General features: G+C 36.3%; 1 protein-coding gene across 2 annotated transcripts in view; it reads right to left on the reverse strand.

Annotated features, from left to right (window-relative positions):
* The window catches only part of LOC141521015 (tyrosine-protein phosphatase non-receptor type 20-like), a 292,732-nt gene that overhangs the window by 181,020 nt on the left and 91,805 nt on the right, over positions 1 to 19,907 (reverse strand). For both annotated transcript variants that reach the window (XM_074233097.1, XM_074233089.1), the window contains exons 17-23: positions 18,914 to 19,008; positions 14,158 to 14,250; positions 11,079 to 11,186; positions 9,667 to 9,783; positions 7,961 to 8,199; positions 5,257 to 5,361; positions 2,473 to 2,566 (exon numbers count right to left, since the gene is read on the reverse strand). In XM_074233097.1, coding sequence (XP_074089198.1) covers positions 2,473 to 2,566; positions 5,257 to 5,361; positions 7,961 to 8,199; positions 9,667 to 9,783; positions 11,079 to 11,186; positions 14,158 to 14,250; positions 18,914 to 19,008 — 851 coding nt within the window. The remainder of the gene's footprint in view (positions 1 to 2,472; positions 2,567 to 5,256; positions 5,362 to 7,960; positions 8,200 to 9,666; positions 9,784 to 11,078; positions 11,187 to 14,157; positions 14,251 to 18,913; positions 19,009 to 19,907) is intronic.

Here is a 19,907-nt window from a genome sequence, read left to right on the forward strand (position 1 = left end):
TTCTTTGGGTTCAGGCAGAAGTTTGATCCCCTTTTCTTAAGATAGTTCTTTAATATTAAGAAGACACCTACCATTTGCCTTCCTTTAAAAATTCTATCCCTATAGCCTTTATAAATAACCTTTCTTCCAATTTGCTAAACACAAACATTCCCCAAGGCTCTACCTAGGGGCAGAATTCATAGAATTCACAGGTTAGTACCAAAAGTACACAAGGATCAATTCAGTCAGAATCACTGGAGTCAAAAATAGTCCTAGTATTTCAGAAGAAGGTGAGAAGAGTATGAATTGAACAAGCCAGAGAGAGCTTCCAGGAAGGCAGCCAGTATCAATCTTTATTAACATGAAGCCAGGAGCTATATAGTAGATCTCCCACTGGCAGTGAATATCTCAATTCAACCAAGAGAATCACCAATCTCATACAATGGGGAATTCCTTGAAGTCTCTATGAAAGCAACCTGGAAATCAGGTTGATGAGGCATTGACTCCTCTATGTTTCTGCTGCTACTCAGTTTCCTATTTTGTTCTTACCCATGTTTCTCCCCAAGGAGGATTTAGTATCATAGATATCTTCTGATGGAAGAAGGAAGACTGTCTCTCATCTCTCAGCCTCTAGTGTCCAACGTTCCTCATGCAGATATAAAGCTCTAAGTCATTATTTTCTGCACCAATGAAGATAGTCTAATGCAGTTTCCACAGGCTTGAATTTAGCACTAGACAGAGATCAATGCAAAGTTTTATCGTTGACCTCAAAAAAAAAAGCAACTTCACAAGTAAGTATAAGATGGAGTAAGTATAAGTAGATATCCATTTGTTTGAAGAAGGGGGCGGGGAGAGATCTTAATTGACTGTGACTTCAAAAAGTATGAACAGTGTGAAATAATAGCCAGAAAAGCAAATTGATCTTAGACTACATTGGCAGTCAAGTGTCCAGGACTGTGGAGGTCACTTGGTCCTGCCTTATTCTGCTCTGGGCAGAACTTCAAGAGGACTAATGTTCATTCTAGGAATTTTATTTAGAAAGGATTTTGGTAACTGTGAGAAGCCACAGGAAAAAATCAAGATGAAAAAGGGTTCTATTTTATTTAATTTAAGAATGATAACACTTAATCTGGAAAATAAAAGAACTATAGGGAACATTAAAGATGACTCTAAGAAATTGATAGATTGTTATGGAAAAGAGTGATTGAGATTGTTCAGGTTACCCTGGTGAAATAACTAGAAAAAATAGATGAGAGGTATAAAGAGGAAGTTTTTTGCTAAATAGAAGCAGGAGGAACTTCTAAACTATCAGAGTAATCCAAAAAGGTAATGGATTGCTGGAGGCACCTGGAGGTCTCCAAGCAAGAGTGTATGAGCTCTTTTCAGGTAAGTCATACAGCGGACTACTATTCCCATATGGACTGGAGTACTAGGTTCCTGACATTGCTTCTAATTAGGAGACTCAATGAATCATCTCTAAGAACTTTGAATTAATAACCTCTACTCACTCTCTGCTCCCAGCATGTACTTGATATCATTGTCAGCAAAATCCCTTTCTTCACTACCCTTCACTAATATAAGTTGTAAACCCCAGGAGGATGAAATTTCCTTGAGGCAGGGGCAGTTTGCATTTCCTCTTTGTCTAGCACATATTAGGTATAACAAATTCTTGTTTAACTATCTAGTCCAACCCCCTCCCCCATTCTACAGAAGAGGAAACGTGAAGTGATTAATTCAGATATAGTGATTTCCTTGGGTTTCATAATAATTGTTTTGTTTTGAGAAAATTGATTCATAAAACAAGTTCAATGGCACACCACTTTTATCTCTATACTTGCCCTACTCAAAATCCTTGAAATTTTCCATCATCAATCAAGCTTAACCTAGCAGTCAAGATCAATCTGGTTCTAGAATTTTCTCACATTATGTCTCCTACTCCCATCTTGTTAAAATTCTTCCCTTTCTTCAAGGCTCAATGGGTACATATTGAATTGTATATACTTATGTGACATTTAGTTCAAGATGATATTCAAAAGGAACCTAAGGCAAGTGATGAAATCACAAAGAAAGATAATATTTGTAGACCTAGAAAGGATCTTACAGTTACATACAGTACATCATCCCATTGAACAATCTACCAAATGATCAAGGTCTAGACAATTCAAGAATCTTGCCATTTACACTATTGATATAAATCCTACTTAACTACCTGCTTTCCTACTCTTGTTCAAAGAAGAATAATCGAATCAGTATTTCCCATTGCTATGGGAAACATCATGACAACTTGCTATCCTTTGGCTACATTTATGATCCCTGAAACTATGTAGATCAATACCCAATAATACATTTTGTTACTTCTATCTCCTCCATGATGTCTTCCCTGATCTACTCCTCATCACTTTTCTCCCACCTGCCTCTCAATCTGGAAATGATCCCTTGGATTCTTAATTCAATATTCAGTTCAGAAATTTCAACTATGAGTTCACACTTTACCAATCTCAATTTGCCCTTCTTTAGCAGCTGGTCCTCCAGGAACAATGGATTTCACATATATCCCGCCATAACGCACACTAGTGTTAGTGCCACCCTGAAAAAAAGTAACAACACATCATTTATCAATTCTATCATCACAAAAGCAAGATATGTACCAATGTATGTCTCAGCAAAAAAAATTAATTCATATCTAGCTTAGGAATAAATATAGCACTCTGTGAAACATAAATGCAAAAAAACAAAAATTCATGGAAATAAATTGAAGAAGGAAACAATTCTAATATAGATATAACTCCCAATCAATGTAAGTCAGCCCCTGACATTTCAGGAAACGTTTTATGAATCAATTTTCTGAAAACAAATTAAAATTATTTTGAAATCAAATGAAACCACTATATTTGAGATACTTCAAAAATCACCTTATATTCCTTCCTCTGTAAAAAGAGGAGGTTGGACTAGATAATCCTTCAATTAAGCAAGAATTATTATACCTAATAGTAGACAAAACAGAAGTTAAGCTGTCCCTGCCTCAAGAAAATTTTATCCTTCTAGGGGGTTACAACATGTATTGATGAGTGGTAACCAAGGAAGAGAGTATTTGTCTAGATTGTTTTGGGGATTATAAATGGAACCACAGGGTAGTAAACTATAATGCCCTTTCCAATAACTATGGTAATATTATTTTGATTATTCTTCCCTGAGCAAGAGTTGGAATTACGTCAATAGGGTAGAAGACAAGATGCTAGAATTGTCTAGACCCTAATGATAGTGGATAGTTCAGTAAGATATTGCATAGTCTGTGACTCTAAGGCCGTGATCTCACCAAGTCCCTTGGGTTCAATTATTATCTTTATGCAGATGATCCCCTTGTGTCTCTCCTACATTCTGGTCCCATAACATCAGTTCCCTCTTAATATCTTGAACTTGATTTGCCATAGATCTCTCTGACTGAACATGCCCCTAAAATCATTCATCTTTCCTCCTAAATCTTCTCTTCTTCTCAACTTGATTATTTCTGTAAGAATACTGCCATCCTCCCAATCGCCCCAACTCCTAGTCTAAGCATCATCCTTAACTTTTCATTTGAACTTATTCTATTTATCCAATATGTTGTCCATCTCTTTATAATGTTCTTTCCTATATATCCCCCTTCTCTCCACTCACCTAGCTGCCACTCCAGTACAAACCTCCATCACCTCTCATCTGAACCATTAAAATATCCTTCTATTTTCAATCCAGTCCAACCAGTTAATAAAGTGATTTTCACAATTCTGACAGTTACCCCCACACATAAATTTCAGTGACTCATTATGATCCTCAAGTTCAAATATAAAGACCTCTGTCTGGTCTTTAACTCTTCCAGTGCTGAAAATAAGTTTTCATCTTTTCCCAGTACTGACAAAATACAAATTTTGCAAGGGATCAATTATAGTTACAGTTTATGTTAGTTTCTTCCTAACTACCCTATAAATGAACCTAAAACAACTAAATAAAAAATAAAACTTACAGAAAACATGCATTTTTCAATATAACATGCTCCTATAGCAAAAGAGTTGAAGTCCTTCATATCCTGGCCCCCTCTTATCTTTCCAGACTTCTTATCCTCCCCAAACCTGCCTAATATCTAGTATTTCTATAACATTTCAAGGCTCACGAAGCTCTTTTACATATCTTACATCTTATATCTTACATCAACCCACAATATAAGAGGTCATAATAAGCCCTATTTTACTTATGAGAAAACTAAGGCAGAGACAGTTCAAGTGACTTGTTTAAGGTCATATGACTATTAAATGTCTGAAACTGGATTTGAAAGCAGGTCTTCCTGACTCTAGATCTAGCACCTTATTCATTGAACCCCCTAGATGTCTCTACTTCCTCACCTCTTAGTTTTCCTGGACTCCTTCCAATCTTAACTCAAATCTCACCTTCTGCAGGAAGCTTTCTTAGTCTATCATGCTACTAATATCATTCCTCTGGGATTGCTTTCCATCTTTTCTGTATGTATCTCAAATGTATGTAACTAATTACATGGTGCCTTCCCTCATCAGGATATGAACTCACTAACAGCAAAGATGTGTATTTTTTTTAAATTTATAGTACTTATCAGAGTGCTTGGCACATAAGTCCTTGACAAATGCTTTTTGACTATCATCTTTTATAAAGATCTCTCTCAATATATTTCTATAGCTATATATATATATATATTAATATGTGTGTTTATAAAACTAGACTAAATTAACAACAAAGAATATTGATCTATAATAAGCAATGTTTTGACTTTTTAGGGAGGACTGTCAGAGCTGGCTTATAATCCAACTCCATTTTGTAAAAGCAAGACATTAGAGGTGTGAAGAATCTCTCTCTATGCAGCCCCCAGTATTAGGAGATATTGCTGTTAAGCTAACAGCAATATCTGGAAGCTATGGCTTGGTTGACTATCTTCATCTAATCTTTACCCTCAGTGTAGTTAATGCAAAGAAACTTGAATCTGGAATCCAGTGATGTGGGTTCAAATCATGAGTCTACTCATTACAAGCTATGTGGCATTGGACAAGGTGATTCATATTATTGAACCTTTTTTCTCATATGCACAAAGAGGTAGCTGGATTAGATGGCTTCTAATGTTCCTTCCAAAAATGTTCCTCTAAACTCAGTGATGACTTTTAATGTTCTTCTAAACCCTATGATTCTGTGACTAAATTGCCCTTCAACATGTCAAAGGGGATAAGCATTCAATCCTTTCACCTGTTGATTTAAAAAATCCATAGTAAAATACTTAACAGTCACACTGATTCCAAAGGTTCCATTTTCTTTAACCAATTCCACCCAATAGGTTTTTTGAGTGTTGATTTTTGCAGGTGGTGATGGGTAGGCGGAGTCAATGTCCTGTACCAAACAAGAACAGGAAACAATCATGGTAATTGGTTCCATTTATGCAGCTGGTTGAGTAGTGTAACTTTAACCTCTTAACACAGGAGACTACAGCTGTGTCTGATGATGCCAAACATTCAGACAAAAGCTGGAAAATATGCAGCAATTTCCCAGTACCTGGGTGTTTTCTCATTACTACAACAAACTACTCAGATATCAGAGTGAAGCATTCCATTTTCATCTGGCTGCTTGCCGAGGCCAATCCTCTTGAATATTAAGGAATGTACAAGAACTGCTTCAATGGTCCCATGGCCATGGTGATTGGGGCTATGTCTCTGATTTTTCTTTTATTATTCATTTCTTTTTATTTCTTTATTATTTTTTAACTGTGATCAGACAAAAAAAAACTCTAAAGAAAGAGATGAACCCTAATGAAGAACAGAGAAAGAAGATGCAGACCTACATGCTGTGATGTGATTGATCCTCTGACAACACTTAGCATTCTTGTTTACCTTCTAAGATAAATTACCCTCTACTATTTGCCAAAGATATACCCTGCCAACGAAACAGCATGGCAGAGGGGATAAATGGCTTACTTTGAAATCAAGAAGATTTGGATTCAAGGCCAACTTCTGACATTAGCTGAGGGACCATGGGCAAGTCACTTACCTACTCACTCCCACCCCCACCTCCACTAGTCATTTTCTAAGGCTGCAAGATAAGGAAGAGTCACTAATCTGCATTGATGGAGGGAGCTTTCATACAGAAAATTTCCTACACTGATAAAATTCTCATATCCAAAAATCCTATCACCCTCTCCCCCAAGAAAATAGCCATATTAATGACTTTCAGAGCAGATCCTTTCTTAAATCTACTTATCTTGTGGCATTAAAGTGACTATTTTATCAAGCATTCTCCCAAAAGTGCTGCTATAAGTTACAGAACAAGAGTTCTTCTGGGTTTATAGCAGTCAGTTCAGTGACTAGACATCAACATTGTGATTCCAGAAGGTTCCTAGTGACTCCTTGCAATAGGAGAGCTCACAAGGAACTCCACTGGAGGGAATAACTCCAGGGTCAGGAAAGCTCTTGGCCAGGATTTCTTCTCTGTCTACATATTTTGTTTGTGCCAGTGTCTAACAAGATGTTGCCCTTCACTCCATCGCATGTTTATTATTCCAGATAAGGGAATGAAACTGAAAATACAAAATTCATCCAAGAGAGTGAGTATGGCTCAGAGGACCAATGGGAATTCTAAAATATAAGGTAACTAGGCTTTCTGTCTTTTACATGGATATGGTAGAAAATAATCCTCTTACAAAAGCTGAAATAGATGACTCATAAATTAAAAAAAAAACCTCTGAAAAGAACAAATATGACGCATGGCTTCACCAGTGTGAGTTCATTTCTGCATTGACGCATGATCACTGCCCTTCCACATTTCATTTCATATGATTCTAGTCTTTGATTTCTCAGAAATTCATTTTATTTTTCCTACCAGGGCTGTGATTTCATTGGGAAAGATGAAGGAACAACTTCCCTCTACCAATAGAGACCAACAAGTATGTTTTGTCCAGCATATGGACTGGCTTAAGATCTAGTATGTGACCAGTGTTAAGTTCATTTGGGCTAGCTGCTCAGGAAGTGTTAGGTTCCTGCCAGCTAACCTATCCTTACCCAGGCGAATGTTGAAGGGCTGGGAGACAAGGGAGACAAGGATGACAAGTTCTCTCCTTAAAGTTCTCCTAGTTCTCCAAGTACTCCATTTATTAAACCAAATACAAGTGCTTAAATATCCTCCCCAGTCCCTGGCCCACTCCCACTCCCACGGCACTCTACAATCAACCAGTAAATAATGCTCTGGTGCTAGAGGACACCAAGTGATGAAGCTTTACAGTACTCCCACACACAACAGTCCCTTACAGACCAGTATGTCTTAGGGAGGAGACTTCAACCCAGTTCTTCCTGATCACTTGCCTGTCTCTCTATGATAATAATTATAATAACAGGGTAGTTATGCCATGGATAGTGTCAGCCCTGGAGTCAGGGAGACTCATCTCAGACACTTACTACATGTATGACCCTGGACAAATCACTTAACCCTGTTTCCCTCAGTTTCCTCATCTGTAAAATGAGATGAAGAAGGAAATGGCAAACTATTCCAGTATCTTTGCCAAGTAAACCCCAAATGATATCACAAAGAGACAGACATGACTGAGGAAAACCTGAACAAATGATTATAGTAATAGCTAACATTTTTATAGCACTTTGAAGTTTGCAAAGTGCTATATGAACATTGCCTTATTTTAGAACGTACTATTATTATTGTCATTTTAGAGGTAAGGAAACTGAGGCAGACAGAGATTAAGTGATTTGCCCAAGATCACAAAGCTAGTAAGGGTCTATGGGTGGACTTCCTCACTCCAAGACCAGCACTTTATCCATTATGCTGCCTCTATCTGAACAGCCTCTCCAAATCCTCAAAGGAAATAAAATGTTTAGAATAAGCCTTTCAAGATCTATGGCATTTCTGCCTCTATATTTCTTTGTTTCAATAGGTTGGCATGCTAAAATATATAGCTTTTCATATGCAACCAGTCTCAGGTGGTAATTACCTCTGAGTAGAGTCCGCCAGCTGATGAAGTTGGAACCTGAGGTTGGCCCAGGCTGGGCCCTAAGCTCCAAGAAAGCGTCGGCTCTACCTCATCAATATTTATGTTTTGCTCTTTGCTATTTGGTGAACAGCTCCTTTGAAGGCTGTTTCTCCCACTGGCTGCAGGAGAGACCTCAGACCTGGCAGGATCGTGTTTTCTCTGACAGTTCATTCCCTCTGTGGGTGCTGCCTCACAGACGTCTACAAAAACAAGTCAACAATCCATTGCCAGATAGCAAACAAGAATCTATATGTACATATGTAGAATGAGGTATATATTTTTGTCTTTCAATAAAACATGTCTTTTGTAATTGCTTGGGAATTATTGGTGTCAATAGTTTCTGAACAACACAATTATTCATTGATTTTTTTTTAATTCCTTGGAGAGGTATACTCAAGAGAAGGAGGGAGATGCAATCACTCAACCTAAATAGAGAGGTGACTATCACATTTAGAAAACAGGGATTGGAATTCTGGATTTATATTAGAAATGCTAAACCCAGATTATCTGGGCAATATGATATAGTCAATAGCAGATGGGACCAGAAATCTAGAGACCTGGTCAATTGAAAGTGCCTGCCTGTCTTGGCTCCAACAAAGTCTACGATCAAGTCCATTCTCTAACACTTATTATTTGTGTAACCAGGGCAAATTATTTAACTTCTCTAAACCTCATTTTTTTCTATCTGTTAAATGGTCAGCTTTAAAACTTTCAAATAGAGCTATTCACAAGTGGAATGGGTTGCCTTGAAAGATCAAAGATAACCCTCTCAAATCTCTGAGTTTATTTCATGGAAACTTGACTGCTTCTGAGAGAAGTATCTAGGATGCATGTGACGTGCTTATTTCCCTTTGGGTTATCTGCTGAAGATACACTGATGGTCTCTGCCTTTCAATGAGTGAATCCAAGCATTGATGGAGTACCCCCATTAATAGATCCTTGAGTTAAATATCCACAACTGGGCTCAATCTCCTACTCCTTAGAAAGAGGTACCAGAAGTGCCCCTCAAGCCATGGCAGCTTATAATTTATCACAAAATAAATAGTGGTTTGCCCCAGGTATCAGTCATTTGAGATAGAGGCATTGATAAAAATGTAATAATAATAAAAATAACTGATATTCATATACCATTTTAAGCTGTGCAAATTATTTTACATATATTATCTCATTTGATCCTAAGGTAAATTTATTATCCCCTATTTTACAGATGAGGAAATAGAAGTTCAGGCATTTACAGTGACTTATCTGGGATGACACAGCTAATAAACTGAAAAGTGTCCCTGATTATCTTGCCTAAGTCCTTTCACTTGGGCTTCTGCTTCCTGTATCCCTCTACCAAATCATCTATATTTTTATGTACAAGCTAGCTGACCATGCCAGAATTATACCAGTTGTGAAGGTACACAGTGAATCAATAAGTATGTCTAGCTACCACTGAAAGGATTTTTCCCCTTAAGTTGGGAACTTCAAGATTTTGCCAGCTCCCCTCGAATTTCCTGGGTCTATTGATTTATGCAACTGCATTGTATAGCCATTTATCACTGATGGGGAAAAGCAATTTTTAAAAGTCCTACAGAGACTTAAAGGACCAGCATTGTACACTAATCCCTTGAGCACTCCACTCCTCAAAATTCAAATAATATCTCCAAACCCATTCTATCTCTTACCTCTGGATTGAGAAACAATCAGGTCCACCTTGTCAGGAGAATTCTGAATGATTTTAACAGCCATATTAAATGTGACACCCTCCAAACTGATATTATTCAAGGAGAGTATTCTCCCTCCTAAAAAATGAAACCAGTCAAACACAGGAAAGAAATAAGTAAGAAAGAGAGCTACCCCTAAATAAAATAAACATAGCTTCTACATTCAACTAATATAAAGGTTTTTCGCTTGAGTTCTATGAAATTATTCTTTTTATAATTTTCATAACTGAATTACACGATCATTAATTTCCTCTATAATTCTCACTAGTCATTTTACCTTTTGTCTCACCACCAGACTTTGATAACTTTGGAGAGGAGAGAGTTAGGTTGGCAGATTTGTACAGCTCTGCTTCAATTAAACCCAATTCACATGCAAGTCAAGCCAACACTCTTGTGATGTCATTGGTCCTCTTAGAGAATAAAGGACAACCAACCAACTAATCAACCGCTTAATCCAATACAATTAAAAAAATTATTCTGAGAAGCAAGGTCCATAGGATTTACCAGATCATTCAAGAGGTCACTAACACAAGGTTAAGAAACCCTGAGATAAACAGCTAGCTCTTACATACCACTTTAAGATCTAAAAAGCACTTTACATTGTTATCTTACTTGACTCTTCAATCCCCTTGTGAAATAAATGCAATTTTTAACCCAATTTTATAGAAGAAATTGATGCTAGAAGTTAGGTGTCTTGCCCCGGATGTTACAGCTAATAAATTGGAGGCTGGATTTGAACTATTCTTCTGGATTCTAAGACCAACACTTTCCTTGGAGCTACCTTGGACTTTGTACAAAGTGACCTTGTATACATTGCCTCTTTTGAGGAGAGCATTAAGTATGGTAATGGCTAGAGGAATGGACTTGGAATAAAAGAGTTCCGTTGAGATCCAAACTCTGATACATATCATAACTATCCGATCATATGCAAGAATATTAACATCTCTGTTTTCCAACTTTCTAAGACTGAGTTATAGAAGAGCAATTGTTTGTCCTTTCTTCACTGCATTGTTGAAAGGAATTTCCATACCAGGAATTCTTTAGAATCAAGAAATCATAGCTCCATACCTTTTTTTTAGTCTATATTTTTAGATACAGAGAATTTATGTGACATGTGCAAAGTTAAACAGCTGGCAAACATTAGCAAAAGGATTGAAATTCAGTTTTGCTACCTGCAAGTCCAGGACTCTTCCTTCTATGAAAATGTCACCTCCATGAGTCTCCTCCTCTTCCTTACACACCACGATGCACACAAAGTCTTATTATTTCTCTAACAAGTACTTTACAAAATGTCTTACCAACATGATCTCCTTTGACATTCTCAATAACATAGTGTAAAATGTTGGTAATTTAATAAGAAATGCAAGACTTACCTGGCTTGATCTTTTTTGCTCTCTCAGCAGGTCCCCCAGGTATAATGGAAGCAATAAAAATTCCAAGGTCCATTTTGCCCACATTTTCACTTCCAATAATGACAAACCCTGCAATAGGAGACAATATTTAAGGCCATGCAGGTAGCAGGATAATATCATAGCTGACAGGCTATGGCTTCCATGAGGTAAGGGCAATGAAAACTACAAGAAATGAGCAGTTGCATTTAAAAGCCTAAGTCAAACAAGGAAATGAAGCAAACGTCTACCAGAAACATATCTTCTGCAGGGAATGATGTCCTACTGATTATCCTTTGCAGTCTTTTGGGCAGTCAGAAAGAGAAAAAAGAGGATTAGCAGAGAAGCAAGTTGTTGTAGTTGTACCCTATTTCTCAGGATTTCATCTCCAAAATAAATAAGAAGACTAAGTATTATATAGTAGGCAGTGTGATGGATTTAGAGTTAGGAAGAGGTATATTCAAATCATGTCTCTTGATACTTACTAATTATGGAACCATAGGTCAGATCCTGTCTGAGCTTTGGGTAACTTTCTAAGACTTCACATTTTAAGTAGATTGCTTTATAAGGGAACTTGGAAAAGAGACTAGGAAATATGCATATATTGAAAATGGAATGAGGTGAAAAGAGAAAGTATGATCTTCTCAACATTAAAACATTAAATATAAAGCAGTTAAGGGCAGCTAGGTGGTCCAGTGGATAGAGCACCAGCCCTGGAGTCAGGAATACCTGAGTTCAAATCCAGCCTCAGACACTTAATAATTACCTAGCTGTGTGGCCTTGGGCAAGTCACTTAACCCCATTGCCTTGCAAAAATCTAAAACAAACAAAAATGTAATGGATAGAGGGACAGATTTAGAATGAAGATTGCCTGGGTTCCTCTGACACTAAAGAGTTGTGACCCTGGGTAAGTCCCTTCATATTTTAGGGTCTCAAGCAAGTCCCTAGGATTTACCTACTAAGGCATGGCGGGGGGGGGAGTTGTGATCTTTCTCACAGTGGCACAAAACTGTGAAACAGGCAAACAGGGTTTATTATCCTCATGATAACAAATGGAAACTGAAGTTCAGGGTGTTTAAATGACTTGTCCAATGGCACATAATGAGTGATAGCACCTCAAACTCAGTTCTCTTTGTTGTTCTAGGTCAAATACTGCTACACAATTCTCAGCTGGGTCATTGCTGGTGTCTTGCAATCCTTCAGCTCTGACTACCCTCATGTACTCTTTATCTCATTTACTACAACTATTGCCAACCTTTTATATGTTTCCCCCACCCACCTTGCCTGAGAAGATTAACACTACAAGTCTCTGAGTAGTTCTCAGAATCATTGCTCATTTTCACTCTCCTTTCCTTCCTTCCTTCCTTTCTTCCTTCCCTCCTTCCTCCTTTCTGTCTTTTTCCTTCCTTCTTTCTTTCCTTCCTTGTCCTTCAGTTTTCTTTTTTATTTATTCCTTTCCTTCTTTTTCATCATTATTGCTTCCTTTATTTTTTTCTTCCTCCCTCCTTTTTTACCTCCTTCTTTCCTTCATTTCTTTCTTTTTGTTTTTCTTCTTTCTTTCCTTTATCTTTTGCTTTCCTTAAGTCCTTCCTCCATTCTTTCCAATCTTCCTTCTTTTTTCTTTCCTTCCTTGCATTTTCTCTTTCCTTACTTTTTCTATTTCCTTCTTCCTCACTTCATTTATTTCCCTTTTCTTCCTTCTTTCTTTTTTCTAACTTCCTGCTTCCTTTAGTTTTCCTTCCTCTCTTCTTTCTTTCATTTCCTTCTTTCTTCCTTTCCTTTTTTCTTCCCCTTAATTACTTCCTCTACTCTTTCATTCTTTCCTACCTTCTTTTTTGTTGTTTCCTTCTCCCTTTTTTCTTTCCTTTCTTTTTTCCTTTTCTTCTTCCTACACTTCTTCCTTCTTTATTTCTTTCCTTCTCTCTTCCCTTCCTGCCTAACTCCTTTCTATCTCAGAAGTTTAATTTCTAGGCCTCACTGAGGCCTAAATCTCACTTACTATATGTGCTTTTGATTTCATTCATCATCCTTTTCTCCAGGACTTGTATGCAATAGGAAGACCTTCAGTTTCACATATATTTAGTCTCTAACTTGTCACTGATTCCTAGAGTTCCTCAATTCTTAGAATAAAAATAAAAATCTTCCCTTTAGCCCATCCAGCCACTATCCTATCTTCCTATTTCCCTTACTTGCTCAACTTGCCTCCTTCACTTGCATTTTCTCTCTACCCACCCTCTCCTTAGCTTCTGGCAATCAAACTTCTTCCCCAATTACTTCAATGTAATTGTTTTCTCTCAGGTGAGACATGACCTTTTAATTATTGATGATTTTTGTTTTCCTATTGTCATCTTTCTTGACTTCACGAAGGTGGGGAGAATGTTAATTACTCCTTCCCTGATTCCTATCATGTACTTCCTCCTCAAGTTCAAAGAACTGACTTTCCTAACTTTTCAGTAATATTCTCTCTTTTTCTTGATCTTTTTTCCAACATTTTTTGAATTGCGTTTCTCTCTTTTCTTCACTAAAAATAATCTTCATGAGGATAAATACCATACCTTATGGAAGTAATAGTCTTCTCCTAATATATTATTTTGCATACAATAACTATTCCATAGGACTCTGATGAATTATGATCAACCCCTACCCCCCAAAAATCCATGACCCTTTGAAACAGGAATTCTTGAGTCTATGAGCATATTTTAAAAAACATTTTAATAACTGCATTTCCATATAACTGGCTTGCTTTGTAAGGCCATATCTTTAAATGATAGATTTAAAAAACACTGCTCTGAAAAGAGATTTATAGGTCTCTCACTAGACTACCAAAAGGACTACTGACACAAAAGAAGATCAAGAATTCCCCTGCTTGATGGTCACATAAAGAGAAAGGAAAAAAAGCAGAAATAGTCTAGGAAAGAAATGAATCCCATTGAAAGTAGTAAAATATGAAGAACCAACTACATTTCCTCATTAGAAAAGTTCATCCATGTTTACTCATCAACATTAGATTTCCACATATTTTGTAAGAGCTGTTGAACAAACATACACAAGACATATTACTCACCAAAACCATGCTGTGAGTCTCTTTTTAGAGTCACACAAATGATTTCTCGTTCTAGTCCTGTTAGAAAATCTTCTCTTTGAAGATTTTGGAACCCTGGAGGTACAAAATAGGGACAAATGATTTGAGATAAATATACATGGTGATGGGGTGATGTTTAATCTGAAGAAGGGAGGAGTTGGTAGGGATATTGTTACTATCTTCAATTAAATTATCGAGCCATCATAGAAATTTTAGAACTGAGAAGAAATTTAAAGAACATTTAGTCCAATACACTCATTGTACAGATAAGAAAACTCAAGACTAGGATGAAGGGATTTGTCTGGAGTTATCATAATAATTCTAGTAGGGTTAGGATTTGAAACCAAGTCATTTAAAGAGATGCCACATGGGAGAGATGAACTTGCTCCACTTGGCCCAGAGAATAAAAATAAGAGCAACTGGTAAAATTTATATGGAGGCAGTTATTGATTCACTATAAGAGATAACTTCCTATTAATTATAGCTTTATAAAATGGGAAATAGTGAGTTCAACATTACTGGAGATTTCAAGTATAAATGAAGGATATTATAGAAGGCATTCCTGGGGCTGTTAGGTGGCACAGTGAGGGGCAGCTAGGTGGCACCCGGGAGTCAGGAGTACCTGAATTCAAATCCAGCCTTGGACACATAATTACCTAGCTGTGTGGCCTTGGGCAAGCCACTTAACCCCATTGTCTTGCAAAAAAACTGAAAAAAAAAAGGCATTCCTACTTCATGTAAGGATTACTTTACCTGAACTCCCCCAGAAGAAGAGAGAAAACAAAATGAGAGAACAGAGGAAGTAAAATTTTTTAAAAATAATTTAAATTAATTGTAAAATTAATTGCAATTAATAAATTAATTGTAAAATAAATAATGAAGATAAAGGGAAATATAAAATATGAGAACTCTTGAAGAAAGAATTGAAAAAGGAATTAATAGCTTGGCACAAAAGATACGAACTTTTGCCCACGCAATGGAATCCCTGGAAATTAGAATGAACTAAGTAGAAGATAATGATTCGATGAAACAACAAGAATTGTTAAAATAGAGTCAAAGTATAAATAATAGAAGAAAATAAAAGACACTTCACAGCAAAAACAACAAACCATAAAAACAAATTGAGGAGAGATCATTTAAGAATCATTGGACTATCTGAAAGCTATGACCCCAAAGTGAAAGAAAAGTATAGATATATTTCAAAAAATCATAGTACTTTCTAGATTTCTTAGAACCAGAGAGGAAAATGGAAATAGAAATTATCTACCAGTCACCTCCTGAGAGAAAGCCCAGAATGAAAATTCTGAGGAACATTATACCTAAAATCCAGAGTTTATTGGTTAAAGAAAAAATGCTTGAAGTTCTGAGAAGTCACATTTAAGATCATATATGATATAACTATCAAGAAATGAAGATCTTGTTACATAATAATTCCAGAAGACAAAAGCTATAGACTTATAACCAAGAAGAATTTAACCAGCAAACTGAGAATGAAGACTAAGAAGGGAGGCAGTGGGTGGGTACTTTTAATATAATAAAGAACTTCTTAGCATTCCTAGTGAGATGACTAGAACTGCATAGAAACTTCAGTGTTTAAAGACAAACATAAGCAAATAATTATACGCAACTAAATAAGGATAAATTGTTTACATAATAATATGGGGATTATAAATATTTGTCTGCTTAGAACCTTATCATCATCAGGGGTTCCAGAGGGAGTCTAATTAGAAAGATGACATTGAAAAAAGTTCTATTATAATGATCTTAAATGAAGAATAAAAGGGAAGAGAATAGATGGGGAAGGTGGGAGGGAGAGAAAATTATCTCACACAATCAGGGTGTGCAAGCTGGAGTCTATACAATCAATGAGGAAGGGGTGAAGGGAATGAGTGATACTTGAGCCTCACTTTTATCTGAACTGATTAAGAGGAAAGAATGTATGTGGGTCCATGTGTATATGCTAAGTATATGTGTGTATGCATGTATATTTAAATATATGTATATATTTGTGAGTACATAATTGCTTGCATATACATATGTATGTATAAATATATATTCATATGATGTTTGTCTTTTGTTTTTGAAGAAGACCATGACGTCAGGTAGGTGATGCCATGACATACACATGAATTGAATTTGAGTGAGTGGAGTGCCCTCCAGAACCTCTGGGTCCAGTGGCAAATTTGTATCAAAATGACTGGAAAAAGCCCAGGATGCAAAGCACCCAGGGTTAAGTGACTTGACCAAGGATATATAGCTCATAAATCTGAGGCCAGATTTGAACTAAGGTCCTCTTGATTCCAGGGCTGGCACACTACCCACTGCACTCTCTAATTTCCCCTTATACACACACACACACACACACACACACACACACACACACACACATAAACATACAGAAATATGTTTCACAAAACAGGAGAACAGTAAAGGAAGGAGGGGAAGGAGATATGGATAAGAAGGAGAGTAAATAGATTTGTCCTAAGCAAAATAAACTCTAAAGGTGTACAAAACTATTTATCGAAGCTCTTTTTTTGTGGTGGCAAAAAATTGGAAACTGAGAGTATGCACATCAGGTAGGGAATGACTGAATATGTTATGGCATATAAATGTGATGGAACACTACTCTGCTGTAGGAAAAGATGAAACAGATGGTTTCAGAGAAACCTGAGAAAACAAATGGACTGGTACAAAATGAAGTGGGCATAAAGAGAACAATGTATGCCAATATAACAATATTATAAAAACAGACAACTTTGAAATACTTGGAAACTTTGATTAGTATAATGAACAACTATGATTCCAAAGTTCTGATAATGAAATACGTCCTTCAATCTTTCACCTCCTGATAAAGAGTGAAAAACTGAATATATATATATATATATATATATATATATATATATATATATATATGGAGAGAGAGAGAGAGAGAGAGAGGGAGGTAGATATTGATATGTCTGTATATATGTGTTAGGGTATTAGACATGACAAATGCACAAATTTGTTTTGCTTTAATATATATATATTTATAACAATATTTTTGTTTTCATTTCTCAACTGAGGTGGGGATCTAGATTGAGGGAGAGAAGATTTTGCTGTTCAAAAAAATAAATTTAAAGAATATCAATTGCACTAAAGGTCAGAATAAGCAGAACCTGATAATGAATGCTGAAGACAACAAAAATGACTTTATTTAGTCATATTGAGAGTAGGAAGAGAAAAGCAGAGACAGAATATGGATAGAGAAGATGATGATAATGCATACTTTTATTTTCGGTACTGAAGAGAAATATCTTATTAAAAAGGATAAAACAAAAAATAGTTAACAAGGAATATGTGAACAGACGATCAAATAATATCTACTTGCTCTTGATTTTAAATAATCAAAACTGAAGAAGGGGGGTTCAGGACAGACATCTGCTTATTTCCCAGCTGGGTGTTCTACTATGAGATTTTTCTGACTCTGGTCTGGCCCTAGGAACCTCATCATTGGGAAAAACTCATCATCCTTCAAGATCTCATCAACCAACCCTCTGGTTGGTGGATAGAACCATGAATTCCAAAACATTCATTTAAAGATTAGATCATCTCTTAATTTCCCACCTGGCTGTTCTATTTTGACACTTCTGAGATTACTTCTCCACCATGACCCTACTTTTGTCTACAGGTAACTTCTCCTTCCTCTTCTCCCCTGTTTTCAACTTCCTTCATTAGACTATAAGCTCCCTGAAGGCATGCACTATCTACTTTTGTTTTGTTATAACATTCCCAGCACTTAGCATAGTTCTGGCACATCTTATTAAAGTACTGGATAAATGTCTAATGTACAGTATCCTAGGGTAACTGGCTTGGTAGGTCAGTAAAATACCCTGCACATAGTAGAAATAGATTTCATCAACATCTAACAAAATTTCTTAGGGTATAATTGTGAACAAGATGGAGAAGAATGAGCCAGGTGATTACTGTCTTGCAGATTCAGACCTATTAAAATAATTGTATATTATTTCTGACTTCAATTATTCAAAGGGTTGCCAGGAAGGAAGGATTGGACTCTTCTGATTGGCATCAGTACATAAGACCAAAAGCAATGTGAATGAGAGGAAGGGAGATGTGGTGCGGTAAGTTTAATAAAAATAATTTCCTAGCATAATTAAAGTATTTTAAAAGTGAAGTTGGCTATTTTGGGGGTAGAGGGGTAAAGTGCTTCTCCCCCTCAGTGGATGTATAAAAAAATGTGATTAAAGAATCACTTGTTGAGGATTCCTGTTCAAGCTCAGGTTGGGCCAGACAACCACTTATGTTTCTGCCAATGCAGATCCTGTATTTCTGAAAGTAAAAATAAGTTTAAATTCAAAATAGACTATATTGTCATCAAAATGATAGATATGTATTTTGTAATTGTCATGATTCCACTTTGGGGCCACACCTCTCCCCCTCAGGGTCAGCTTTCTCATTCATTGCTCTGAACTGTGGCACTAAGAGCTTTACAAAGAAACTCTTCAAACGCCTAGGCTGTCAAAAGTGGAATTTCACACTCTTTAGGCACAATCTAACATGACAGTTTAAGGGATGGAAGTCAAAATTTCTCCCAACCATGAGTAGTTTTAAAAATAAAATTAGCAAATGCCATTTGGGAATTTAAAATTCATTAATTTAGAGACAATAAGACTGAACATGTAATTCTCACTGAACCAAAGCCCACCCTTTTCTGCTGAACACTTGGCCTTCCCATACTTACCAGGGACAATATTCTGTGCCAGTTGAGGCAGGCACATCCTTTGGTTTTCAGTTTTGTAAGAACATGTCTCGGACTGTGACAATCCAAAAGAAGAGCTACAATAAGAAAGGACACCACGAGATATGAAACTCCTATAGGAAGGTCCTTGAAATTTCTAACTGTTAAATTGGGAGCTATGCCTAATGAGGTTGAGAGTTTGATTCCTCTCCCCTCCAGAGTTTAGAAAAAATTCAAAAGTCTAAACAATGAAAAGTACAAGTCACTATTATTCAACTAGGGTTAACCTATATAGATAAGAATAAAACTAAACTAACCAAACTTTATTTTCTTAAGGAAGTAATTATCAAACTGGGACAGAAGGAAGAAATTGATTGAACTGGTCAAAAACTCAATAAAATACCCATGATTAACTGATAACCTTTTTTTTCTTAGCATCTCCAAACATTTTTGGCATGTATAATATACTCAATTTCAGCATGTTGATGGCTAGATCTGTATCCTATTTTTCTCCCAAAACCAGCTTTTAAATTACCTAAAAAGAATGACTGTTTTCTTAAACTAGTAAGGAACTAAAATCATGGAACAGAAGTACAGTATACAGACTGATACAAGTATACAATGACTTAATTTAATTATAATAAGATGAGAAAAGTCACAAAGTGGGTTTTTTTTCCAAGCCCTTTAATAAATGTACCCAGAGTTGAAAATAGTGAATACCATATTGTATTTTGAGACAACCCATGTAGTATGTAGGCCATTGATGAATTCTAGTCTAAAACATAATGCCTTATATGCAGACCAGCTTTAACCAAGAACTTTTACAAATCATCAACAATAAGAGCCAAATACTTCCTAAATGAAAATGTTGCCTCAAGGTTAGAATAGATTATTTTTTCTATTATGTGATCATTCCCCACCAATATTGTAGAATAATCTTCAAAAAAGACTTCTTGCATAATGGGTAAATCTATTGTTTTGGATTATGGAGGATGGA

The sequence above is a fragment of the Macrotis lagotis genome, chromosome 4 (genome assembly GCF_037893015.1).
Source record: "Macrotis lagotis isolate mMagLag1 chromosome 4, bilby.v1.9.chrom.fasta, whole genome shotgun sequence".
Lineage (NCBI taxonomy): Eukaryota > Metazoa > Chordata > Mammalia > Peramelemorphia > Peramelidae > Macrotis > Macrotis lagotis.